The sequence below is a fragment of the Eublepharis macularius genome, chromosome 13 (genome assembly GCF_028583425.1).
Source record: "Eublepharis macularius isolate TG4126 chromosome 13, MPM_Emac_v1.0, whole genome shotgun sequence".
Lineage (NCBI taxonomy): Eukaryota > Metazoa > Chordata > Lepidosauria > Squamata > Eublepharidae > Eublepharis > Eublepharis macularius.
Genome location: NC_072802.1, coordinates 69,222,340 through 69,249,583, shown reverse-complemented (window position 1 = coordinate 69,249,583; position 27,244 = coordinate 69,222,340). Strand labels below are relative to the sequence as shown.

General features: G+C 45.2%; 2 protein-coding genes across 2 annotated transcripts; both read right to left on the bottom strand.

Moving 5' to 3' along the window:
* Positions 1 to 2,699: 2,699 nt before the first annotated feature.
* Positions 2,700 to 14,127, bottom strand: ARPC3 (actin related protein 2/3 complex subunit 3). The gene is made up of 7 exons (XM_054995721.1): positions 14,001 to 14,127; positions 12,015 to 12,114; positions 11,192 to 11,268; positions 9,875 to 9,943; positions 7,884 to 8,010; positions 4,073 to 4,167; positions 2,700 to 2,975 (listed from the first exon to the last, which is right to left on the bottom strand). The coding sequence occupies exons 1-7, from the start codon at positions 14,004 to 14,006 to the stop codon at positions 2,913 to 2,915; spliced, it is 537 nt and encodes a 178-aa protein (XP_054851696.1). The 5' UTR covers positions 14,007 to 14,127; the 3' UTR covers positions 2,700 to 2,912.
* A 2,548-nt stretch (positions 14,128 to 16,675) lies between these two features.
* Positions 16,676 to 26,857, bottom strand: GPN3 (GPN-loop GTPase 3). The gene is made up of 8 exons (XM_054996613.1): positions 26,697 to 26,857; positions 24,721 to 24,829; positions 23,446 to 23,613; positions 22,459 to 22,583; positions 20,602 to 20,717; positions 19,370 to 19,466; positions 18,437 to 18,565; positions 16,676 to 16,949 (listed from the first exon to the last, which is right to left on the bottom strand). Exons 1-8 carry the CDS (start codon positions 26,742 to 26,744, stop codon positions 16,887 to 16,889), a joined length of 855 nt encoding a protein of 284 aa, XP_054852588.1. The 5' UTR covers positions 26,745 to 26,857; the 3' UTR covers positions 16,676 to 16,886.
* Positions 26,858 to 27,244: the final 387 nt, after the last annotated feature.

Below are 27,244 nucleotides of genomic sequence, written 5' to 3'. Positions count from 1 at the left end.
TCCGTCGGCGTCCCGGGCTGTCCAAAGCGTTCGCCTGAAGATTTCGACAAGAAATGCCGCGCTCCTAAACTGAAGAAGTTATTCGATTTTAGAGATAATCCCCGCCTTGTTTGAAACACAATCTTTGTTGGTCACGCAGATGCTTTTATTAAAAAAAATCAGGCACAATTCTGGACGTTCTGCCCGAACAAAGAGCTCAATGACCGAGGGGAGGGGCTGATACGGCATGCGCAATAGGCAGCTGGAACCCGCAGAAAATGATTTAGGTGCGCAGGCGCGTTGGTCTGCAGTAGAGGAGGTTGCCAACTCTCGCTTGGGAAATTCGTAGAGGTTTGGGAGCAATGCCGAATAGATTAATTTGAGAGGGGAAGACGCTCGGAGATGTGATGCCATAGAGTCCGTCCGTCGAAGCTCCCCCTTCCTCCAGAGGAACTGGTAACACCAGTGTGGAGAGCTATTGTAATTCCAGAACTTCAGATGCCACCTGGAGGCTGGAAACCAGGTCAGGAAATTCCTGGAGATTTGGGGGGGGGGGGGGTGGAGCCTGGAGAGAGTGGAGTTTGTGGAAGAGAGGGACCCCAGCAAGGTATAATGCCATTCAATCCACCCTCTAAAGTACCCATTTTCTGCATCAGAACTGATCTCTGTGGCCTGGAGATGAGTTGTAATTCCGGGAGATCTCCAGCCATCACCTGGAGGTTGGTAACCCTAGCAGTAAAACTGCAAGATTCGGTTCCAGTCGTACCTGATACACCAACTAGATTTCCAGGGTATAATGCGTTTTCCAAAATCAAAGTTCCCTTCTTCAGATAACAGAAGAAGCAGGGTTTTTATCCAACCAGAAGTTGTGTGGGGGACGGGGTTATTTAAAGTAAAGATGTACAATAATACTGTAATTGTGAGAAGCAGAAAAATCAGCATACGTAGCAAGAGAAGATTGCTGAAATTAAGTTTATTTGCAAATTTGGAACAGCGGACCCGCACAGGGCTTAATAGGGACACTGGCTTCTTCTCACACTACAGATGCTGATTTTCTGCTTTTCATACCCCTGCTCTATCGAGCGAATTACAGTATTATTATGCAATCCACCCTTCCCTCCTTCTGGCTGGATAAAACCCTACATACTTTTAAATGTATCTGAAGAAGGGAGCTTTGATTTCTGAAAGCTCATACCCAGGAGACCTTTAAGGTGCCTTTCTACTGCAGATCAACACGGCTACCCACCTGAAACTGAAAAGCCTGTTCGGTTGTTAAACTGGAAGTGCTCAAAAGAACTCCTTGTTGCATATCTTTTTACATCTCTATGTGAGACACTGCTAAGGGAAGCAGCACGTGTGCCTAAAGGCTGCTTTAGGCTTATTTAGAAAGATGCAGGGTAGATTCCAATATCTGAACCTTATTTAGAAAAGTGGCAGTACTTACAAGTTGCTTTGCCATTTTGTAAGAACATTGCAGAATGTTATTGCATACAATTTTAAAATTCTACACAGATTAAGCATGCAATCCCACACTCATTTACCCCACCCCGCAACAAAGCAACGGGACTTATTTGCGAGCATAAAGTGCAATAAGATGGGGCTGTCAGTTCCACTGAAAAAACTGGGTCTTTCTTGTAAGTAAACACAAACAGCGTCAAGCCAAACATTTGAAGCAACACTTCCAGGTCTACCCTGGTAGTTAATGCCAAATTAAGAGGAGTTTGAACAGAACATTGATAGAAAGCACAGAGCAAGAAGATGTAACTATAAATTAACTGTCTTCTACTGTTGATGGATAAAGGTACTGGACTGTACAATAATTCATATGGTGCAATACTTTGTATTCAGATCAACCAAAATATCACAAAATGGCACGCTTTCTCCAAGTTTACAAAGTTCAAAAGACAGCCTTGTGATAACAGACCAGGACTTAACTAAAAGGTTTTAACGATGGCTGGAGGCATAAAAACTGCTCAGGTGGTGAGGTCTACTATTCTTTGCATTTGCTCTTGGCTATGGAATAAGCAGGTCCTCTTTTCCTACTGCTGCACTCACCTCATGGTGCAGAATTTATTTATTTATTTTTAAGCAGTGATTTTTCAAATCCCATTCAGTGCAATCCTGGCAGAGTTACTCCAGTCTGAGCCAATTTATTTCAGTAAGCTTAGACTGATGTAACTGTGCATAGGATTCATAGATCCAGAGGAGTTAGCCGTGTTAGTCCGTAGTAGCAAAATAGAAAAGAGTCTAGTAGCACGAAGTAGCATCCGATGAAGAGAGCTGTGATTTTCGAAAGCTTATGCTACAGTAAAGTTGGTTAGTCTTAAAGGTGCGACTGGACTCTTTTCTATTTTACGGTATATTCAGGAACCTTTTCAATAAAAACTTCACCCCTCAGGAATCACTTTACTTTGCAGAGGATCCTGGGACATATTCTGAGGCACAAAATCAATTCACCTGTGGTAACAACCAGACCTTTTGACTCTCACGCTGTGGAAACTGAATGGCAAAGAGAGACTGGTAGTTTGTAAGAACTGTCGGTCGAAGAAACTTATCTTTTATTATTGATCTCCTCCTTGAGGCCTGTCAGGAGGAAACCAGAGCTCCTCAGACCACAGTCTGAAAATCACTGTTTTGAAATATGGAAATCTAGACCAAATAGTCTCCAAGATAAACTTGCAACTGGCAAATATAAAGAAAGATGAGAGAACGTGTTAGAAACCATTTTTTTTATTATCATCACCCAACGTTAAGCTCCAACTCAACAAGAAGCTTTGCACATGATTTTCCTTCCACGTTTCATGCTGTCGGTGGCCTTTCTTTCCACAGAAGCGATTATTCTCTCTCAGTAGAAAACATATATTAAAACAGAGGAAACATTTTGTACATCTGGCAGCAAAGTGCTTTAGCAGAACAGCTCGTCACGCCCCTCTTCACTGCCCTGGGCCTGACAGGCTCTTGTTCATGAACTGCCTCTTCACAAAACATATCCACCACTACAAGAAAAAAAAGAAAGGTATAAAAATGGAACGAAGGAAGAAAGAATTGCTCTAATATGACCCTGTAACATTACGGGAGAGAAGGTGTCGCCACCCAAAATGGCATCTCTGTTTTCAGTTCTCCCCAGAAACGTCTAGTGAAGTTCACTCCACGCTCATCAGCATTCTAGAAGTTTCTCCATCCTCATTCCACATAACTCTCTGGTACTACGTGTGGTGCCATGTTGAGTTATATTAAGGTTGTAAAGGATTGTGGGAGAGTTAGACTCAGGGCTTCCATTTTCAAAGGCAGTCCTATGTCTGCCATAAACTCGAGTTCTGCCCCCCAAAGCTTTTTTTTAAAAAAACAGATTCAAAATGTCCTGATGAGTGGTATGCTCAAATATTTACTTTATCACATTCCCTACCTTATCCCATTTGCTTATGGTATGCTGCAATAAGTGTACACACCTGAGAAACAAGAATGCACACATAAAACGGAAGACAAATTATCTTTCAGTAATGGGAGACCCACCTATATTCTTATTTGAATGCTAACTGGGAAATGCTAAGCAGAGTTACTCTAGTCTAAGCTCATTGATTTCATGAAGTTTCCTTATCCTGAATCGGCCCATCAAGGTCACTCTTGTCCACACAGACTGGCATTGGCTCTGCGCGGTCTCAGGCAGGCGTCTATCCCATCACCTCCCGCCTAGCCCTTTTTAACCGGAGATGCCAGTTACTGAACATAGGCTGCATGGCAAGCAAGAGCCCCTCTCCACACAATGTTGTTGTGCTAATGGACTCAAGAACTGTGCCCTCAGAATGCTTTACCGCTATCCTGTTTAAATACAGCTTTTACCTGATAAACAATGGAGTTACACTGGCTGATTCCGCACACATTGGATAATGCACTTCCTCTTTATAGATCATTTGGAATTGATTTTTTCATGTGCGGAACAAAAAATCCACCTCAAACGATTGATAAAGTGCATTGAAAGTGCATTATCCAACGTGTGCGGAATCAGCCTTAATTTAAACAGAGAAAAGAGGAGGTATTTCTCTTCACTCAGCAGTCCTAAAGAGGAGCAAAACCACAGAAAGGAGCACCTTACCTTGCTAGGCTTGTCGCTCTGGGGGTCAAAGACCTTTTCGCAAAGCCTCAGCCCAGTTTCTTGCCTCAGTTGCTGCAAATAAGCTCTCATCACCTCTGAAAATGGAGAGAAAAACACCCAAGTTCAGACCAGATCACATTCGAGTCCTCAGCACTCCAGGGGGTGCAAGTCTGGGGACAAATCACCCCCCCACCCCACACACTATTTTTATGTATGTTGATTGGGATTCCATGCCACTGGGACATCAAAGGGCAGGCACCACCAACGGGCAGGGCTAAGGGTGTTCACCCTGGTTTGCCCTACAGAAGGGTCTGCTTTGCATACAGTCATGTGCTGTGGGAGCTTTGGAAGTTCTTTCTCCCATTCTCTTGATTTGTCATTGTGACCTGCTTTCCCTAGTGAGTGCTGGCAACAGCCAGCTTGCAGCTTATATACGCAAGTCCCCCTGCAAAGCAAGCTGGGATGTTCTCTGTCGGACCGAGTTAACAAACACACACACTGTCTAGGGGAGTTTCAGGACAACAGCAACAGAGTCAAGACAGCTGTGCTCAGGCCCAGCGTATCTGACCAAACAAGAGAGCTCAGGAGGTATCGGTGTTCAGCAAGCCCAGGTAAATTTCAGGACAGTCAAAAAGGTGACTTGACAGATCAGCAGCCTTAATTACATCAACCCATTAAAGAATTTTTGTATTAATTAAAACATACCTTTCTAAGTCATCACTTAAAATAGATCCTCTCTCTCAGAAGTCCTGGGTGGAAGACCTTTCCTTGCCTACAGACAGCCCCCCAATCTTAAACGACTTCTCACTCACAATCATGAATCGGCCAGCAGAGTCACCAGCACAGGGACCAGGCCCTGCAACAGACCCAGATGCCAGCTCTGCCCCTATATCTACCCAGGGAATACAATTACAGGACCCAATGGCATCAACTACACTGTCTCTGGCTCTTACAGCTGCTCATCCTCCAATCTGATATATGCCCTCATGTGCCAACAATGTCCTTCTGCTCTGTACATTGGACAAACCAGCCAACCTCTACGCAAAAGAATAAATGGACACAAATCTGACATTAGAAATGGAAACGTCCAAAAACCAGTGGGAGAACACTTCAATCTACCAGGACATTCCACCAAAGACTTAAAGGTCACCATAGTTCAACAGAAACCTTTCAAAAACAAAATCCAACGGGAGGCTGCTGAATTGGAATTCATATGCAAATTTGACTCTGTCAAGCTGGGACTGAATAGGGACTATGAATGGTTATCACATTATCACAGGTAACAGATTCCCTTTACAGAGGCGGGGTCTGGGGGAGCCCAGTGACGCCTGGTGTGGGCTTTCGGGGATCACAGTTCTCTTTGTCAGATGCAGCTGGCAGGGAGAGCTCTGGTCATCGAAGGCTTATACTACATAGGAATTGGATACTTTCACTGCTACAAATGAATACGGCAAACTGACTGCACACCAAAAGGAGATGTTTACATTTCCAGGCAAAGGAATGTTTTGACTGCCTCCACGCTAATTGCATTCTGTCTCCTTGTGATATATGTCCCCTTCTTTCTCCCCTCTCATCCCTCCTCTTCTGTATTTGACCAGTTCGGATCATGCATCTGATGAAGAGAACTTGATTCTCGAAAGCTTATGCTACAATAAAATTGGTTAGTCTTAAAGGTGCTACTGGACTCTTTTTGACTTAAAATAGAGTTGTCAGTACCACAGGACAGAAACCTTTGAGGTACTGAAAGTTGTGGAAAGAAGGGCAATGGAACCAACCAGTCACAAGAAGCAAAGTTCCTCTAATATTGTCTAGTTTTTGTCGCCTTATAGAGAAAAATTGGAATCCAAAATAGCTACAAACAAACAAGCAGGCCCTTAACTCTCAGCTCTATCAATTAAACCTGCCCCCACCTGATTATTTAACTTTACTTTTATACTGCCTTTCTATAAAAAAAACAAGGTGGTTTACAATAAGAAACACAAACATCCAAAAACGGAGCAATGGGCTGTGATAAAGGCAATTCAGAATCAGCAATAAAAATGTCCAAGAGAACACAAAAACTACACACACAACTGACAAGGTAAGCAGCTAGATTCCAAAGGCAGAGGAGGATTGGACTGTTTTTACCTGGCGTCAGAAAAACAATAAAGGTGGCCCAGCTAGCCTCGTTCAGGAGGAAGTTCTGTAATTGGGGGGCTGCTACAAAGAAGGCCCTTTTCCTGCTCTGCACCCACTTAACCTCAGAAGGCAGGGTTGCCTGGAGAAGGACTTCTGGATGAGGTTCTCAGCTGCTGGGCAGCCTCATATGGGAGACGGTGACCCTTTGGGTCCCAGGCCATGTAGGGGTTATAAAGGCCGTGAGCAGCACTTGGTACTGTTTTTTTATTTAGCAGATGTTTATGCAGCTTCTCCAGAGAGTTATAAATAAAAAAAGTAAATGATCAATATAAAAATTAAACAAGCCGAGGACATAAAACCAGCATAAAAATATCCATTAAGACAGCCCTCAGGCTAGAAACAGACCATAAAACAGCTTCAAAAGATATGCCCCTCAATTAAAAGCTTGGTTTGAAAGGGTGGAGCCTGAGAGACAGGAAGGTAGGTGCCAGGCAAACCTCAAGGGGGAGGCTGTCGCAAAGGCAAGGAGCCACCACAGAAAAGGCCCTGCCTCTAGTTGCCACCCACTTCACCTTTGAAAGCAGGGGCAGACAGACCCAAGCTTAGGAAGTTCTGAGAAGTGCCCAGAAATGCCCTGTGAGTCCATTAAAATGGTATCAGTGTTGTATGCTTGTTTACAACCTCACCACTGTATTCTGAACAAGTTGCCGCTTCCAAAGATTTTAACAATAGTAAAGAGTCCAGTAGCAACTTTAAGACTAACCAACTTTATTGTAACATAAGCTTTCAAGAACCACAGCTCTCTTCGTCAGATGCATCTGATGAAGAGAGCTGTGGATCTCAAAAGCTGACGATGCATCTGACAAAGAGAGCTGTGGTTCTCAAAAGCTTATGCTACAATAAAGTTGGTTAGTCTTAAAGGTGCTACTCGACTCTTGTTGCATCTGACGAAGAGAACTGTGGTTCTCGAAAGCTTATCCTATTATATAAAAGGAAAACTGTGTTCCAGACAACTTACTTCCTACTGTGGTGTGCCTCCAGAGGGCGCTACTGCGGAGGAAAGCCCAGATGAGGCAGCCCATCCCTCCAGAGAGTGCACCATGGTGGGAAGCCAAGGCCAAGATCAAGCGCAGAGCAGGAGGCAATGCCTGCCCCCCCCATCACTCTGCCAGAATCAGGTGTGGAGCAGGTTGCAATGCCTGTCCCCTTTCACCCAGCCAAGATCAAACACAGAGCAAGTTGCAATGCCTGCCCCCCTTCACCCGGCTGGAATTAGGCGCAGAGCAGGAGGTAGTGCCCGTCCCCTTTCATCTGGCTGGGATCAGGAGCGGAGCAGGTGGCAATGCCCACCCCCCGCCTTCACCCAGCTGGGATCACTCACTGAGGAGGAGGCAATGCCCGCCTTCCCCTTTCTAGAGCCCGGTGTATTTTTTCCCACAACAGGCTTTGTTACGAGTGCTACAATAAAGTTGGTTAGTCTTAAAGGTGCAACTGGACTCTTGTTACATCTGACAAAGAGACCTGTGGTTCTCGAAAGCTTATACTACAATATACTACTGCATCAACAAACAGCCTAATCTCTAAGTATGTTTACTTAAAATTAAGACCCTCAAACTTCATTGGGACTTGCTTTCCCGTAAGCATGCACCTGGCGTTAATCATAGCCTGCAAATACGCTGGAAACTCTTCTCACCATCGTTCTGCTTGTTGCTGGGCCTGGCGTAGAGAGCGTTGAGTGGAAATCCTGGTTCTCCCGGGATGGGGAAATTTGTGATCCCTAAGGTGTACATTTCTTTTTCTCCCTGGCCTTTGGAATTACACTGGAAACAAAGAAAGCATGTGCAAAAGTGACCCCTCCCTTTAAGAAAGAACAAACATAGCCAGAAGTAGGCACACTTCAGCCTCTCTCAAATGACGAATTTAGCCCATCTATGCTTTCAAGATCTCTGCTGTTCAACTGTAAGGCGCTGTATTATTTATTTTATTTACTTCATTTATACTCCCTCTTTCTCCCCAGTGAGGACACAAAGAAGCGTACATAATTCTCTACTCGATTCTATGCTCACAACAACCCTCCCTGGGTAATAGCAAAGTGTTGGAAACCAGCAGAATTTTTAATATTATTGTTATTCTGAGCTATGGCAAATAGCTATGGCAGAAAAATTGACATATCAACTTAGGAGTAATTAAAGGCAAAGCTAAAATGTCAGATTTCTATGAAAGGTATTCAATATCAACATCTATCTAAGCCCTTCCTTAAATTATAGGAAAAGAATTAGATATAAAGTATACAATGAAATACTTTAAAAAACCCTGTGCCGTTAATGATTTCCTCTCTTAGCCTAAAAATGTGTTGAATATTAAGCCCTCTGTCAATAATTTGATTTAATATTGTCTTAGTTTTTAAAACTTTTAAAAATAATCCTGTTTTTTATGTCTGTATTTAGATGGTGGTTGGGTTTTTTTCTTTGTAATTAATAAAATAAAATTTTTAAAAAACAACAACCCTGTGAGGTAGGTTAGGCTGAGAGGATGCGATTGGCTGAAGGTAACTCAGTGAGCTTCCATGGCAGGGTGGGGATTTGAACCTGTGTCTCCCAGATTCTCGCCAGACACTCTAACCATTACAACTTCACTAGGGCTAAAATTCTAAAATGCAACCAAAGGCAGGGCTGGCTAGCCCTACATACTCTATTTACTCACAAGGAAAACCATTTTTTCAGGTATACCATCGAGAAAATGGGGAATTGTCTTGTAAGTATTTACAGCAATAAATACGGTCTACCTTTTTTTAGAAGGGTCGCCTTACATCCAGAGTCACCTTCCTTTGGGGTAAATATGGTAATATATGAGTCTGACTGCTTCACAGAAGTCAAAAGAATAAATCCTAGACGTATAAAATGAAGTGAGCTAAGAGCCACCAGCAAGCTCTGGGTTTTGAAACAGTCACAGAATATCCTGTCTCAGGATACGGCCTGCTAGCAGCCCTTAGGCAAAGGCACAGCAAGCTGCAGTTAGTCAAGTTCCCAAAGTGGGTTAAAATAAAGCGTGTAGGTGGCTTGGCCCTTTCTACTCCCGCAACAGTGATCCTTCTTGAAAGCTGCAGATCTGCTGAAATGGTGTCTCAGGGCCATGCCAAGGGCTCCCCGACCCCTTGGCCCAGTTCGGGGTTAACTCTGCTCCGTCAAGCCTCCAACGCCTCTTCCAACAAACATCCAATAAATCATCATGAAAGATATACCAGAGAATTCCCTTCTGCTCTAAAGAGGAAGCTGTCTCTCTATTTCAGACTGGGGCATTCTGGGGAAGGATGGAAAAGGCTCAGCTCCGATAACATTCACACAAACAAACAATTCAGGAACAGGGAACGCCGCTCACACCCTTCCTTCCTTCTCCCTGTCCGTGTAAGAACTGTACGGGCTAAACATTCTAAGGGTTTGCTAAAATGAACTGTTAGAGAACCATTCAGATTCATATATTGTACAGAGCTGTTAGGCCTCCAATAGTATTAATAAGTGCCTAATGTTGTGCTAGACAATGCACATTAAAAAACAGGCCCTGCCAGAAGTTTATGGTCAAACATTTGCTTGCTCTGCTATTTGAACTCCAAAAGATCAGTACGGACGGAGCGCACATTTCTACCTTTTTGTTTTTGCCATTTGGTTCGAAACTCCACTCTCTTACCTTCTGCAGTTTTTTCAAGCATTCTGAGATGTAGAGGGTTATGTAGATCAGGGTTCTGTCAGCCTCATTCTAGAAAGGAATAAAATAAATAAATAGGACGCAAAACAAGGCAGCCATTTTTTTAAAGAAACATTTTATTGGATAGGTTGAGAACAAACATAAAAAAAACATATATACTTCACTGTTTCTTTCTCCTACAAAGTACAGATTTATCCCCAACCCACCCTTCCCCTCCCTCCCATCAGACCTCCAACAGCACTTGTACCCTATAATTCATACGTTGTTCCCTCTAATTCTATTATTAAACAAGGCCGCCATCTTCAACTCCTAGCAATACTTTGTCTCTCTTTCTTTTGTGCTTCTACTCCCCTTCCTCCCAGGCTGCAACGTAGAATCTCAGCATAGGGATTCACAACTATCAAGGGACAAATAAAAAGGTGAGCGGTAGGCACAGAACCCGCCACGGGTGGGTGCAGTGGTCACTTTTAATTTGCAACGGGCTGCCCACCCTTTTCTTGTTCTCATCACCTTTTTGCCATATAATAGTTAATAGTAATAGTAATAGCAGGGGTCATTTAGTAGAAAAAGAGCGGCAGGAACTCATTAGCATAACTCATTAGCATATGCCACGCCCCTTGTCATCACCAGAAGTGTCATTAGCATAACTGATTTGCATATGCCACACCCCCTGACCTCATCCATCCTGGCTGTTTTGGACCCAATCCTGGCCATTCAGGGCCGAAATTGGGCCCAAAATGGCAAAAAGGGGCTGAAAATGGCAGAAAAGGGGCCCAAAAGGGTCAGAATTGGGCCCGCTGCTGAGCGGGAGAGTGATCCACCACCTGTCAGAGGCCCAATCCTGGCCATTTTGGGCCCAATCCAGGCCAAAATGGGCCCAAAATGGCCAAAAATCAGGTGGGTGGGGCCACCTGACATGTGACCTCTTTGGAGAACCACCGGAACTGCGTTCCTGCGCGTTCCCCCTCAAAATGAGCCCTGAGTAACAGTAATAGTCATAGTAACAACTGAGCTTCTATACCACTCTTCTAGACAGATTAGTGCCTCACCCAGAGTGGTGAACAGTTAGTATTATTATTATCTCCACAATGCAGCTGAGGAGCAGAGGCTGCCAGGAGCGGCTGCCCCAAAGCCACTTGCTAAGCTCATGGCAGTAGCGGGATTCGAACCTGTAGAGTGTTGATTCACAACCGAACCACTTAACCGCCATGCTACATGACTAAGAACTACCTGCTATCCTCCTGGAGTCTGTTATACACAGTACCAGCGTAGCAAACACCTTAAACCTGATTTTCTTACCTTGATTTCATAATTTTTAAAGAAGACGTTTGCTTTGAAGTAGTAGATCGCTTCATCGATAATGTCTGTGTCTTTGGCTGCCAAGAAAGGAAGAGGGAAAATATTACTTGGAAGACTCAAGGAAGGAAGGAAGGGCCCCAAAGAGAGATGTAGGTTTCTGAATTCCAAGAGAAGTTCCTTAAGCAAGATGTTCAAGCTGAACAGTTTGGTCACATGCCTGTTTACCTGGAAGTATTTTGCGCTGAATTCAGTGAGACTTGCTCTCTAAAAAGCATGCTTAGGACTGAAACCTGGGTCTTATACTGAGTAACAGCACTAGGAAGATGCATATGGATAATGGGTTGGGTGGCCACTGGCCACATGAACCCTTGATGCTGCCTTATAACGAATCAGACCATTGGTCCACCAAAGTCAATTTAAGCTAATCAGACTGGCAGCGATTTTCCAGGTTCTCAGGCAGAGGTCTGTCCCATCACCTACTACATGATCCTTAACCGGAGATGCCAGGAGATCAAAACCGGGACCTTCTGCATGCCCAGCAGAATCCCACCGAGCCACAGCCCCTGCCACCTCTCGATCAGTCCTTTGGCAGTGGATCTCCTGATTTTCAGGCAGAAAAAGTTTTTTTCTCAACACCTGCTAAAAGAGACGGTTTCGCTGGAGATGCTGGTGGCCAGACCTGGGACTTCCCGTGCAAAGCAGAGTTTGTGGCCAAGGGACATTCCTGCTGCTTCTCTCGCCTAGTCACAGAATTTTTAACCCTGCAAAGAACATAGATGGGCCCCCCACGAAGCTCTCTTTCGAGAGCACCGTACAAGCTTACTTTCTCTGGGTGCCGGCCCCTTGAATTGACTTTTAATGGGCAACAGGGCCATGTTTCCAATCAGTTTGGTGTCGGGATCCATCAGCGTCGAATGATAGGCCTGCAGCGGAGAAGAGAGAGGGCTGTCAGTGGCACAGAGAGGAGCAGCAGCTCCATTCTGCAGTTTCACCGAAAACACACACAGGGAGAAGGATGGAGCTGCCCTTCCCTGCCCTCAGTTTTTCAGCCAAACAAGTCAAGGACTGCAAAGCTAGGATAAGGGTCGGCAGCTGCAGCCAAACACGGCCCTCGAGCTCAAGTCTCCATCCCCCTTGCCAGGAAGTAACATTTCAGGCTGCCCACAAGAAAGGAGGGGGAAGGGGGAGAGAAAGAGAGGTGGGTGGAACGAAAGGGGAACAGACACAGCTTAATCGGAAAGAGTCCAGTAGCACCTTCAAGACGAACCAACTTTACTGTAGCATAAGCTTTCGAGAATCACAGTTCTCTTCGTCAGATGCTGACGAAGAGAACTGTGATTCTCGAAAGCTTATGCTACAGTAAAGTTGGTTCGTCTTGAAGGTGCTACTGGACTCTTTTCGATTTTGCTACTACAGACTAACACGGCTAACTCCTCTGGATCTAGACACAGCTTAGTACTTAGAATGTCATATTAGGACCTGCTGGACGTTGGTTCAAACCACACTCACAGCTCAATCTATCTGAGAGGGGTGTTGTGCAGATAAACTGAGAAAAGGAATTATGTACATCTCAACGAGCTCCTTGGAGGAAGGGCGACATAAAAATAGCTAGCTGGAGAATAGCACCTGTGATGCAGCACAAAGCTGGGAGACTTCTGCACAAGAGGCAGCTGCCAACCAACTGACAAGGGGACCCACACAGCTCCAGCATCTGCTTGTAGGTAGGATCAGGCCCACCTCCACAGAGCAAGCCCTACAAAGCGATATGTTGGGAGTCAAAGGTGAGTGGCATAGTAGGACATCTAGGTGGCTCGGGTAAGTGAGCCAAGCGACATGCCAACAGCATAAGGCAACTGCCTCCCACCACCAGGATAATTAGCCAGTCTTTTAGGAACAGAAGGGAGGTAATTTAAAATGAACCAACAATCCAGACCTATATCAGGACTACAACATAGAATATTTAGATACAAGCCTTCGGCCTAGACAACTTATGAAATTCACTGCTCCAAGATACAGATACGGTAACTAACTTACATGGGAACCTTTAAGGGGGGATTTATACAAATTCTTGTCATATGAGTTTATCAACTGCGATTAGCCCTGCCAATTAAATAGAACCTCCACGTCCAGAGGCAGCGTACCTCGGAATACCAACTGCAGGAGGTTGGCATTCACAGAAGGCTGCTAACTTCAAGCCTTTCTTGCCGGTTTCCTCGAGGCACTGGGCTGCCCGTGGCAAGAAACAGGATGCTGCCCTAGAGGGACCTTCCTTCTAATCCAGATGAGCTTTACTTACAGATATTAAAATCCATATTTAAGCCATTGCTTTGAAACAGTAACTATGTTTAAAAGAAACGCTTCCCATTTCGCTTTGCCATTGATGTGCATGAGTTTATTGAAGAGTGCATAGCGATATTTACATATAAAAACACATCCAGCTTTAGGAACGCGGAAAAAATTGTACAGACAGTAATTTCCTAGCTCTATTTTTAAATATGGCCATATAAGGAAGTTCCCCTTTCCCAGCAAGGCCGACGGTCTTTAAAGCAGTTGAAAACTGACACACAGGGCTAGGTTCTTATTTTAATTTTTAAGATACAGCACAGGCGCTGGAATCACTGGTTTTAATCTCCGAAAGGAAGCAAAGATCCCTCCATCCATCCACGGCACCCCTTTTCATCTCCTCCCTCCAGGCCCAGAACCTGGAGCATTTCCTGCTTTCTCTGTGGCCAGCAGAAAATTTCCCCCACCCCACCCTTTTCTTTAAAAGCACAAATGAACAAAGGTGCACGCGGATCTCTGGCCTCACCGGCATATTGGGCGGCTGCAGTCCAACCGATCCGAGGAAACGACGGGACGGTCTCCCTTTTCCAGCTAGCAAAGCTGCAGATCTTGCAAAAGGCAACAACCCCCTTCCTGTTCCACCCAAGGCAGGAAGTGAGAGCGAGGCAGGCGACGGAAAAAAAGGGCGCATTGAGCAATAGCAGCCACGAGGGGGCAGCAGAGGACAGGAACGGCCTCCCTTTCAACCCGCAATGCCAACCTACAGATTAGAGATTCCACCCTCAACCTTTTTTCCTAGCAGAACTCCTGGGTCTTTATTATTTATTTATTTATGTCGTCTATGATCTGCCTTTCTTCACTGAGACTCAAGCTGCATTACACAATGTGAGTTTAATGTATTGTCGAAGGCTTTCACGACCGGAGAACGATGGCTGTTGTGGGTTTTCCGGGCTGTATTGCCGTGGTCTTGGCACTGTAGTTCCTGACATTGTAGTTCTTTTGGTGCTACACCTCTGAAGATGCCAGCCACAGCTTCTGGCGAAACGTCAGGAACTACAATGCCAAGACCACGGCAATACAGCCCGGAAAACCCACAACAGCCAATGTGAGTTTAGTACAGGCAGTATCAAGGACAATTTCATAAACACATTTAAACAACAGATAGTATGTAAAGCAACACAGAGGTGATGGTAAAGTCTACGGGTGAAGTCTATGGTCCCTAACGCATTAGCGGAGCATCTTAGATCCCCTCCCTACAATACAAACGCCTTTTTGAATAATTCAGAGTAGAGGCTCTCCTGACCTCCTCAGGCAGGCTGTTCCACAGGGTAGGGGCCACCACAGAGAAAGCCTGTGTATGGGTTGCTGTTGAGTTTGCCCATGTGCAGGGTAGCACATGCAAGAGACCCTGTTCAGATGAGCGAAGCTGCCGTGGAGGAACACAGGGAGGCAGTCCTGTAGGTATGCAGGGTCAAGGCCATGATGAGCTTTGTATGTGATAATCAATACCTTGAACTGAGCAAGGTAACTGACAGGTAGCAAATGGAGTGACTGCAGAATGGGGGGGATGTTCATGCTCCTGCTCGCTCCTGATAACTGTTGTGCCGCAGCATTTTGGACCAATTAGAATTTTCTAGTTAATGTAGATGGGAGACCTATGTATAAGTGCATCACAGTAGTCAAGTGTTGATGTTTAGCAGCTGCGTAACAAGCAGAAGTTCAACAGGCAAAACTTTCTCCTAGCATAGAAGCAGAAAGATGGAGGAATGTATTGAACACAGATTCAGAGCTGCACCTGACGGATGTTTGCCTGCTATACTTATTTTCCCTGGGGGAGGAGGTGAAAGCGACTCAACTCTTGCCACACCACAAATCCTCAACCCATCTCAGCACTCACCACTGGCCATACGGATGTGTTGATCAGGCATTTTTTCTGGCACCCTTAGTAAGAAACCAAATGTGCTTGTGGGACTCTAATCTGGAGAACTGGGTTTGATTCCCCACTCCTCCACTTGAAGCCAGCTGGGTGACTTTGGGTCAGCCACAGCTCTCTCAGCCCCACCCACCTCACAGGGTGATAGCTGTGAGGATAATAACATACTTCGTAAACCACTCTGAGCGGCTGTTAAGTTGTCCCTGAAAGGTGGCATATAAATCAAATATTGTTATTGTTATTTGCTCTAACAGCTATTCAGAAATTGCATATATGCCTATAGCTATGCTGCAGGAACCAACAGATCCCGAGGGCCAGTACCCCATCAGAAATTTCTTAGAACTTGTTTAGCGCCTTTGGCAACTAGAGAAGCTCTTAACTTACCCTGCAACCATATAAGTACCAGGAAGGAGTCACCAGGTCAGGTCTGTTTTTCACATCTCCACTGCATCCTCTTCCTTCAAGATTAAGGCTGCATATATGCTTTGCTCACAGCAACCCTGCAAGGCAGGTCAGGCTTAACTACCTAGTGAGCTTCATTATTGAGTAGGGATCTAAGCTCAGAAATGGCAGCAGTATCCTTTCTGCTGTCCTCAGACACTGAGCCGTGGCTCTGGGGAAGGTTACCTTCTTCTCCTTCTTGTTAGAAGTAAACACGTGACTTACAGAGAGGGACAAAAAAATTGGCAGGCTGGGTGGTGGGAACTGTCATGTGTGAAAGGGGCTTTGTTGGGGTCTAGCAATGATCTCAGGCCTACAGGATGGAAACCAATGAAGTTGTATGTCTAGCCGCCATGCAGGGGTACAGTATATCTGCGCACTCAAACGCATCCTTTATATATTTCCAGTAGGGGGCCTAAATGCTTCTACCCTGGCATTTCCAAAGTTTTCTCTGTTTGAATTCACAGGCATTGTGCACTCCACCTCTTTCACGGCTTTTGCAACTGATTTGCATTTACATGCCCCTCACTCCCTGCACTCTCTCACCCTCCCCTCACCACTTATATATCTCTGGCCAGTTTCTTCATACCCTCCATGCATCTGACAAAGAGAGCTGTGTTTCTCGAAAGCTTATGCTACAATAAAGTTGGTTAGTCTTAAAGGTGCAACTGGACTTTTTACTATTTAGCAAAATATAGCTGTACAAAAAAAGGGCCCCTCCCTTCTCTGTTTGCTGAAGGTGAGTCAAGTGAACGAACCACACCCAATTATATGAAGTGTTACAGGGAACAGTCCTTCTTTTCCGAAGGCAGCAAGCTACCAAAGAGTAAGAACACAAATAATTTATTTCTCCCCTTTGAAATGTAACAAGGTTCTTCAAAGAATAAACTAAGAAAATCTCGTTTGACATTGCAACTGTACACTTATATACATGAAGCACTTAAGGGGGAAAAGCCCCCGGGGCCATTCCAAAATCTATTTTAAAATACAAGATGCAGAAAACTTGAAGAGAGTCTTGTTAAGATTAGCCAGGAGTCTTCATTCATCCACTCTCTCTTGGAAGAATTCATCGAAAGCAGAAGGTCTGCCTTCCTCTGTTTCCTGGAAGGGGTGGGGGGAAACAAATCAATGAATTTTTTTTAAAAAATTAAGTTTACAGTGCATAGAACCTTATACAAAAAACTGTTAAGTACATCTAAAAGATTATGCTTAAATGTAGTAATAGACTTAATAATAATAATAATAATAATAATAATAATAATAATAATAGAATACATATAAAATATAGTTAGAATATATATGAGATCCCCCCCCCCCCCAGTTCCAAGCAGATAATCCAAAGTAATACTAATTATACTTTTCACCTATTGTTAGGGGTCCAGTAGAACAACAGAAATGAAGCTATACACATTTTTATATTTTATATCCACTTTAAATTCTATCACATATTATTTGATATTAATTCCATTATTCAACTTAATAGCTTAACACTGATGTAGTCTTAAATTAGTGGATCGACCTATTATATGTATAGTATGTTGGTCCGAATCAATGAAAATTTTTAACTCTTTGGGTTTATCCAAGTATGCTCAACTATCTAAGAAATGCCTCCACTAAGACATACCTCAACATACCACTTTATGAAAATTGCAATCCTGTATATATTCAGAAATAAGCCCTACTGTATTCAAAGGGGCTTACTCTCAGATAAGAGCCCATAGGACTGTAATCACACAGATTCACTCATGACTGAGCATTTCAGCTCAAAACAACAAAGTGACTTGGGGTTTATTAGCCTTTGTATTAGTCTATTAGTATAAGAATCTTTGGTGCTTTGCTGGAATAGACTAAGACAGACAGACAGGCTCCTGGCGCATTTCAGCTCAGGATGGGCTCAGTCAACCAGCCTCTCAGGTGATAACGGCCAGATCCCCTGACCAGGGCTGAGAAGAAAGAGGGATGCCATATTTAATGAATCGCGGAGAAGAAGTCACAGTGTGGAAGAGTGCAGACTGCTGTGGTTGACTCTGTTCCCTACTTTTGGGAGGTATACTCCAGACCACTTAAGTTAACTCAATCATTCTGCTCAATACATCCCCCCCCCCCTTTCGGCATAATTTAACACAAGTCTTTTCCAAACTGCTTCAGTGAAATTAGAACCATCATTATTCTGGATGGTTTGATTAAGGCTTCCTAATAGCATTGTCGAAGGCTTTCACGGCCGGAGAACGATGGTTGTTGTGGGTTTTCCGGGCTGTATTGCCGTGGTCTTGGCATTGTAGTTCCTGACGTTTCGCCAGCCACAGCTGCTGGCGAAACGTCAGGAACTACAATGCCAAGACCACGGCAATACAGCCCGGAAAACCCACAACAACCTTCCTAATAGCAATTCTCCGGGTCACCTTTGGTGAGTAAAATCAGCTCACAGGTCACCAGACAAGAAACTTCACAAATACCACAAATTATCCTTTAAACTAATTAAAAAAATGTGTGGCTTGGTTCTCTTTGGTCATTTTATTTTTAATCTCAACTACAAACCTGTGATTTTATTATTATTTATTTTGCATCCAGGATCTTTGACTCTTTACCTTTGGCTCTTTAAACTCGAGGTCCTCTCCATACTGAATAGAAAAGTCAATGTGTTGTAGCACAATATTGATGCTTTCCTCGTCAGAACGATCAAAAGGTAGGAAGCGAACCATGCTGTAATCGTCGATCTAAAAAGTGACCAACATATTATAAGGCAGCAGTCACAGGTAGAAGCAGCACTGATTTCATTTTTTTTAGAAGCACACAATTCAACATTCATAGGTTGCTTTAAAAAAAAAAAATACTGGTACAACCCAACTTCCATACCCAACATGCTCAGAGAGACAGACTGTCCTTTGACTTGTAACACTAAAACTCAGGGTTACACCTTGATCCTGATGTGCAACACATTTGGGACTGACAAAATAAATCATTTTTCAAATAAAACATAATTTGCTGTAGTGGTTAAGAGCGTCAGGACTCTAATCTGGAGAGCCAGGTTTGATTCTCCACTCCTCCACTTGAAGCCAGCTGGGTGACCTTGGGTCAGTTGCAATTCTCTCAGAGCTCTCTCAGCTCCACCCACCTCACAGGGTGGTTGTTGTAAGGATAATAAAAACACACTGCGTAGATCGCTCTGAGTGGGTGTTAAGTTGTCCTGAAGGTCGGTATATAAATCGAATGTTATTATTATAGTTTATATTCGCTAATATATATATATAATATAATAAGCTGCTCTTAGCTGTATGTCCTTCCTCACTGCCTCTTCCCCTTGATTCTCACATCCCATTGCCGCCACAAAAAGGTGGACAGATGACCATCAGTTAGTGTCGTTAGCACCCTCAGCAGATTAACTTAGCTGTGGAAACCAATAGGGTGCTAAACGGGCAGAGGAACTGACCCACCCAATACAGACTGCCAACCAGCCCTGGGAGATGCGCACTCTATGTCGGATCCAAAATGTTAGAAAATGCAAACACGCCCAAGCGTACCAGTCCACAGATGGCCTTCGTCAGCTTCTCGAACTTTTTGCTTCGGAGCAAACCAGATGAATCTTCTAGCATGGAATACATATCAGGGTCCAAATACCTGGAAAGATGAACAAAGCAAAAAAAATCAGTTGAATGACAAAGGCCTGTTACTGCCAAGATGTTAACTTTTCCATTAAAAAAAATTCTGTGCATTTCTGCATTATCTAAGAAAAGGCAAGCCAGGACTGGTTGTTTCAGAACTGGCTATGAACAAGAGCAGCGTCACCCACCCACCCTGGACGCTTGACTCCGTTTAACTGCAAGATACTGAGCACGGAGAGGCCAAGGCGCCGTGGTTTCTTTGCTTGGAAAAGATCCCAGCCTCCATTCCTGGCATCTCTGGGGATGGGAGCTCAGAGAGCAGATGATGGGGAGGACCTGGAGAGCTGCAGACAGTCAGATAAGAGAATCTTGAGCTAGATGGACCAAGAGGCCTGACTTAAGATACGGCAGCTTCTGGGATTCGGTCCACTGGCAACAGTCACTTACGGCACACTGGGAGCCAAGCTACAAGTGATGCCTTACACAGGTTGGACACTTGTCAGCTTCCCTCAAGTTTTGATGGGAAATGTAGGCATCCTGGTTTTACAGCTTGGCTCTCCATTACAGCTGCAAGACCAGGATGCCTACATTTCCCATCGAAACTTGAGGGAAGCTGACAAGTGTCTAACCTGTGTCAGGCGTCACTTGTAGCTTAGCTCTGAGAGATGGTAACTGGCAACCTGGGACTTCATCCAGGCTGCTGAAAGAAGGGAGCCAAGAGAAGCCCCTGCAGAAATATGACAAGATGTAACTGGGGGAGATGAGAGCGCGGGACTCTACTCTGGAGAACCGGGTTTGATTCCCCACTCCTCTGCATGAAGACGCTGGGAGGCCTTGGGTCAGTCACTTAAGAGCAGCAGGACTCTAATCTGGAGAGCCGAGTTTGATTCCCCACTCCTCCGCATGAAGCCAGCTCGGTGACCTTGGGTCAGTCACAGCTCTCTCAGGGCTCCTTAAGCCCCACCCACCTCACAGGGTGATTGTTGTTGTGAGGATAATAATGACATATTTTGTAAACCACTCTGAGTGGGTGTTAAATCCTGAAGGGTGCTATATAGATCAAACGTTATTATTATTATTATTATTAAAATGTGCTTGGATCTTGCCCCACAGCTGCAGAGAGAAGGAGCCCACAGGTTCCACAAACTTACTTTTCAATTTCTACTTTGGCTTTCTTGCTCAGCAAGTCCATCTTGGTCATGACGTTGACTTGGGGGATCTCTAAAGACACCATCGCACTGAGGGCCGCCATGACGCCAGAGATAAACTGACAGACGGTGACATAAAAGAAGAGAGAAGTCAGAAGACTGGGAACGCCTTTCCAAAGGGTCACATATCAGCCACTCCCAGTTCAACATGGAGGTTGCAGGACCCAAAACTCAAGGGCTCTGCAGAAGGAAAGGGAAAAAATGCAACTCTGGCAGTTGGACAAGGTCAAGTTGGGACACTGGCCGCCTGGCAGATTTGGGGGAAAACAACTTGTTGATTATTTAACTCACAATACTTTTACCACAGGAGAGGAAGGCTGCGTTTTGATGCAGTACGCAAATGTCTGCAGATGTTTCCAGCCAGGATCAAAATTCTGCTCCCACAGACATATTGTAAGCATTAGGAAGTTATGGAGGGGCTCAGCCCTGAGCTCTGCTTTCAATATTCAACCCTTTATATCAGGCAGGCACAGCAGAGGCAAGTAGCCAAGGCAAATCGCCACTCAGTATTCAAAGGGTTCCCCCCCACCCCACACCAGACAATCTCCCGACCCTAACTACTCCTGTCCTGTACGCCCAAACTGGTAGAAGAACAGTGCAATCCTAAACAGAGTTACTCCAAGTCTAAGTCCATTGAAAGCTTCCCCATGGCAGGTCTTACTGGCCCAGTCCCCTGGCAATGGCCACTCCTGCCACGGACCACTGAAGCTTTTGCACTTTAAAAAATCAGCACTAGAATACTGATACACCATTATCACAATAGGTATAGGCAGGCTCTCTGAATTCGCAGCTTTCGTTTTTAATAAAGTAAGTTTCTAGCCCCTTCAGTTGCGGAGATATGCCTACAAGGGAGGGGCCTAGAGACTTACTTTTTTTTTTAATGAAAGCTAGGCATTCAGAGATCCCAATTCACCTATTGTTACAACAGTATATCAGCATAACAATATTCTAGTGATGACTTTTTAAAAAATTTAAAAGTCCCATGATAGTAGAGGAGGAAATGGCTGTTGTGGGGATGGGGTCAGGGAAAATAGCTGCCATGGTGGCAAAAAAATACAAATTTTCCCACCCGCGCAGCAGCCATCCAGGCTTTATTGTGAACTTTCCCAAAAGTTTGGAACACAGCAGGTTTGAGAAAGACTGGAGAAAAGATGGGGAAACTCAAGGAGGCGCATGAATGTACTATGATACTGTACGGAAGCAGGAAAAAAATTGCTCCCCAACAGCATTGAACCCTGGGTAGATAACCCATCTGGAAACAGCCATTATCACTTCTCAGAGGGAATTAATAAGGAGAGGGTGATCGCTTAGCATGATACAAGTAACATGCTCCCAGTATCTTTAATAATGTACAAAGCATTTTTAAAGTCCAAAACATGTCACACAATTTATCTTACTGTAATTCTTACAACAGCCCTATAGGGTAGGCCATTGTGATTATTCCCATATTGTCCATAAGAGGGCTGGTACTGAGCAAAACAGAGAAGTATGCCTAAGGTTCATGGATGAAGCAAGACCTGACCCACATCACATCTACTGCCTAGACGTTTAAACTGGAAATGCTTGGGCTTGAACCTGGGATCTTCTGCATGCCAACCAGATGCTCTACCACTCAGCCACAGCAGCTCCCTACGTCTGTATCACTTACAGTCCTATGGAACATGGCTTTATTCCTCGATTTACTGAGGGACAGGTAGAATATGTCTCCTTTCCCCCTTAGTTAGGAAGATATTATTTTAAAAAAGAAGAAGCAAAGAACATGAAATGTAAAACATTTGTTTAGCGTTAACTGTAAGATACCTTAAAAGATTCCACCATAAATTGAGAATCCACAAGGAAAACTCCACAGACGCGGAATTCCCATTGTTGAAGCTGTTCTACAAGCTGCTTCATCACTGGCAAATGGGTGTACAGCTCGATCTGGCCTGAGGGATATACACAAATTTAAATATGCGTGCCCACAGGGACAAATAAGAATAAAGAACGCAGGAAGTCTGAGTAAGTTGTCACTGACCGGCTCCCCTCTCCTGAGGCTCACGCTGCTTCTAAGGTGTTCCTCAATCAGGCATTACATCGGGCATGAGATCAAACACGCTGTCAGGGAACCAACGTTTCTGAGCCGGCCAGGGCCTGATTTGGCTTAGGGAAACGGAGGGGCTCTATGAAGTAGTTTTAACTGAGAATGTGTGACTGGCCCAAGGTTACGCAGGAAGCTTCCACAGCAGAGCGGAGATTCAAACATCCATCTCCCAGATTCTAATCCAACACCCTAACCATACCGTGCTGGCTCTCGAGTCTGGTGTTTACACAGCCAAATGTGATGTCAGGGAACCAAAGCTCCCAAGCAAGCAAGGGCCCAACTCGGCTCAGGACGGCGGTGCAGAGAGAGGAAAAGGGGCTTCAGCCCTCCTCGAATCTCACTTGTTCTAAAGGTAACATTTAGTTTGGGCTTAAGTTCTTCCTAAGCACAATGAGAGACTGAGACCTCCCACAAAGTCTCTGTGTGTGCCACGGGACTCAGGAGGTGTGCAATGAAAAATTTCTCCCTAAACCTTTATGTGCTCTGCAATGTGCACAGACCTTGAGGGAGGGGTCTTTCAAGTGGCAATAAGGGTCCTGGGACCAATCATGGCAAGGAAGAGATTTATGGTCATTGCTGGTCATTACATCTGTGGACTGCTGACTAGAGTCAAAAGCACAGAAAGAAAGATGGAAGAAATTGGGTGCTCTCTCTGGTTCAGCAATCAGCACTGCATATTAAAATGAAGTTAAAATCTTTCGGCTTACCTGGGCAATCGAAAAGTATGTAATCGTCTTCTACATGGCCAAGGCATCCCTCCAGCCAATCAAAGTTATTTGCAAAGTATTCCATGCAGAAAACCAAGCCACCATTGGGGCCAAACCTCAGAGAATCGTCTTCCATGACGTCATCCACCTCTATTAACTCTCGAATGTCTGAAAGAAAAAAGGCACCAATTCACTCTAGAGTTTCAGAAGGCAATGACTATACCTCTTGATCAGACCTAAAGTCTATCGGATCCTGCAATTTCTCTCTAACAGAGTCATATATGCCTGTCTGCATATCTGCCATGAATGTATTCTGTGTCACGTACTGGTCCTCTGAGTGCCTGAGAAGTTTCTTATTGACGTTAAGGCATTAGGTTATCTGGAAGTATTTACTTTCTCTTTCCCCGCTGCCTCCAGCAAGTGTCCTTGAAGGCCGGCTCCGAATGTATCCTTCCTGGGAACTGAGATGAGTTCATTCTTTGTTCTGTCTAGCTTAAACCTAGCTTCTCATCTTCACTCCCCCCCCTAATACCTTTGCACACAAACTTTAACGGTCCTTATCCTGATGGCAGGAACCTTCCCTATAACTAACACTACTGACCCCCTCCACGTCTCTTCTGCCAATTTCAGTTGTCTGAGCACCTTGAACGTGATGGATCTCTAATAAAGTTACTTCAACCAATACACCTGTGTGTTTGCTGTGGAGAACTTGGGGGATCTACCTGCCAAGGACCTGACAGAAAGTAGGTGTCACTTGGAGGGACGTGAACATGAAGGTGGACATGAAGGACATGAAGGCGGCAGCCCTCTTCTTGTGTTCCTCTCCAGCATCTGGTATTCCAGTCTATACTGCCCCTGAGTACGAAGGTTCCATTTTACAATGACTTCACAGAATGAAGAGTCCTAGAAGGGACCTATTCTTTGGATGAACTCTTCCCCTCTCCCAATTTTTTCCAGGTCTTCACATCTCTAATGGCAGATATATAATATTTAAAGCCCTTATGCTATATAATCTTGACTCTCCATGGTAGGTCTCTACTATTCGTATTTCGGCAACCTTGTGAAGTCATGAAAGAGACAAGATTCAAACCAGGGACCTGAAAGCTCACACGTCAGTCTCTTAGCCATAACGCTGCAATGACCCCCTCCAGGCAGACCGCAGCAGGAATCTCAGGCAGGGTCCTATACAAGCCAAGCAGCTGCTCTTCACCCCAGGTAGAGGCTGCAAGGTCTTCCTCAATGAGATCTTGCTCTCAGCCTGAGCCATGAACTTACCTGCCATGACATCGTAGTCAAAATGTTCGGCAGCAGGATCCAAGTTAACGACTTGGACTGAGCGATTCAGTGCTTCGCAGTGCTGGACCATGGTGGAGCAGTAAGTGCTCTGGAAGAGAGAGTGAAGCACCTTCTCAGCAGGGCTTTTTTTCAGCGGGAACGCGGGGGAACGGAGTTCCGGAACCTCTTGAAAGTGGTCACATGGCTGGTGGCCCCGCCCCCTGATCTCCAGACAGAGGGGAGTTTAGATTGCCCTCCGCGCTACCAAGCGGCGCAGAGGGCAATCTAAACTCCCCCCTGTCTGGAGATCAGGGGGCGGGGCCACCAGCCATGTGACCATTTTCTCTGAGGGCAACCCACTGAGTTCCACCACCTCTTTCCCCAGAAAAAAAGCCCTGCTTCTCAGAACAGCAAAATTCGCCACTGGGCAAGTCTCTACCAGCAGCCAGCAATCCCACAGCTGCGGGAAGAAGCAGAGCCACCCTCCCCGCAAGTGACACCAAGTAATGAGCGATTGTTTCCATTATGTATAATAATGGTGAATGTTTTATGTACCCTGCTCCAATCCCTGGAGAGGGATATATCATCACCTTATTAAAAGGCACTGACCATCAAAGCCTTGGCTTTTCTCTAGAGGGACCTTTGGCATGGCCTTTTCTGTAGCGGCACCTTTCCCATGGAATTCCTGCCCTAAGATAGATATTCAGGGTGCTGGACAACAGCTGTATATACATACATCAGTCAGTTGACAGATGTACGTGAATATAAATACGCACACACAGAGAGATACAAATAGAACAATGGGCATGGGGAAGAGAAGCTATTACGAAATAAGACTAGGATATCAAACAGTCCAAGGAAGAGGGGGGTTCAGTTATTATGCAGAGCGCATTCAAAGACAAGATCCAGTCCAAAGAGGAAACCATCCCATTAGAGCTGGTGTGTGGAGTATTCCTAATGTGCTGGCAAAGCCAGCTGAATAACATAGAGGGAAGGTCCCTTTCTGTAGTAAGCCAGCCACTCTCCTTCATTGCCACCGAACCCAACTTTGTGCCAAATTTGCCTCTAAATTCCAACCCTGCAGTTTCACGTCTTCTGCTTAAGAACACCAACCTTTGCAGCCTCTTACAAAACGCCCAGGGAGGATGAAATACTCCCCAGCTGGCTTCTAAGGGGTTCCATTGCTCAGTTCTGGTTTGTACCATTTACATCCAGACTGTGTCTTAGGGAGGTTCCCGAAAGGTCTCCCAGCCAGGCACTGATCAGCCCCGTCACCTGCTTAATTTCAGCAAGGGGCCTGCATCCTGCTTTCTAACTGCTCTAGTCCCAACCTTTGGGGCAGGGAAGCAAACAGACGTCTTGCAGCACCCTCAGGACAGACATTTTATTCCTCCAGAAGCTTTCACGGATCAGAAGAAGTGAGCTGTGTGACTCACAAAAGCTCACACCCTAGCATAAATTCTGTTAATCTTATTGGTGCTATTGGACTCTTGCTCTTTTCTACTGCTACAGGCAGACTAACACGGGTACCCATCTTGATCTATCCCAAGGCTCCTGTTTATTTGTGCTAGAGTTTCTTGCATACAGTCAGCCTGGATTGGGCCAGCAGAAATGCTTTGTTTATTTCCCCTCTTGGGTCATTTATTACTCCTTTATTACTCCGCCTTTCTACACCTAGGAGCAGCCAAGGCATCTGACACTAAAAGAGGTCGTAAAGTTGCCAGCCTCCAGGCGATGCCTGGAGATCTCCCGGAATTACAACTGATCTTCAGGCCATGGGTCCCCTGCAAAAAAAATAACTATTTTGGAGGGTCCCTCTCCAGGCTGCACTCCAAAATCTCCAGGAATCTCCCAACCTGGAGCTGGCAACCCTAACACGGCAAAAGAGCCACGTGAACTGCAGCACAAACCTCTGGCCCAGCCCAGGGCAGCCCAGTCCTGAGCCCCAACCTGACCTTCTTTCCCCCACGGCTCACCTTCCCGCTCCCCGCCGGCCCCATCACCAGCTGGGCGTAACGGGGCATGGCGAGGGCTCCTCTCTGCCCCGTCCAGCCCCTGGGAAAGCGCGAGCGCCAGTAGTTTGGCCCAGTGAGCTGCCCGTAGCGCAGGCGGTCTTTCGTGCCTTTCTTCCCCTCTGTGGTTTTCTTTTTTAAGTACATCGCTTCCGCAGAGATGGCAAGCGCCAGGGCTCAAACCGCAAAGCTAAGATTGTGCTTCCGGTAATGACGTTTTGCAGGACTTTTAAAGTATTTCTTTATAGCAGAAATGCGAGAAGCGGCAGCTCTCACAGTCCTTTGCACCTCGGGTGGGCTGCAGCCCGCCTGGTTCTTCTGCTCGGGATGCCAGTGACTTTCAGAGCAATCCTAAGAATTGTTACTCCAGTCTAAGCCCATTGAAATCAGTGTCCCAGTTTTCAAGATAGGTTCAGTACAAGGAATTAACGCTTCCCTTTACCCTGTACTGCTATTTGGTTTTTTCAATATTTAGACTTTTTACTGTGTTTAAAAGTAATTCTATGCAGACT

What these genes read in the sequence shown, in the direction of transcription:
- ARPC3 (XM_054995721.1), bottom strand. An exon ending in GGGGCCGGCACCCAGAGAAA is followed by an intron (nt 11,269 to 12,014) that starts GTAAGCTTGTAC and finishes CTTTCTTGGCAG; the next exon opens with CCAAAGACACAGACATTATC. An exon ending in CAGCAACAAGCAGAACGATG is followed by an intron (nt 4,168 to 7,883) that starts GTGAGAAGAGTT and finishes CTCCATTTTCAG; the next exon opens with AGGTGATGAGAGCTTATTTG.
- GPN3 (XM_054996613.1), bottom strand. Translation starts at nt 26,744, where the DNA reads ATGCCCCGTTACGCCCAGCTGGTGATGGGGCCGGCGGGGAGCGGGAAG. An exon ending in TGACTACGATGTCATGGCAG is followed by an intron (nt 23,614 to 24,720) that starts GTAAGTTCATGG and finishes TTTTTCTTTCAG; the next exon opens with ACATTCGAGAGTTAATAGAG. An exon ending in GCCAAAGTAGAAATTGAAAA is followed by an intron (nt 19,467 to 20,601) that starts GTAAGTTTGTGG and finishes TCATCTTTCCAG; the next exon opens with GTATTTGGACCCTGATATGT.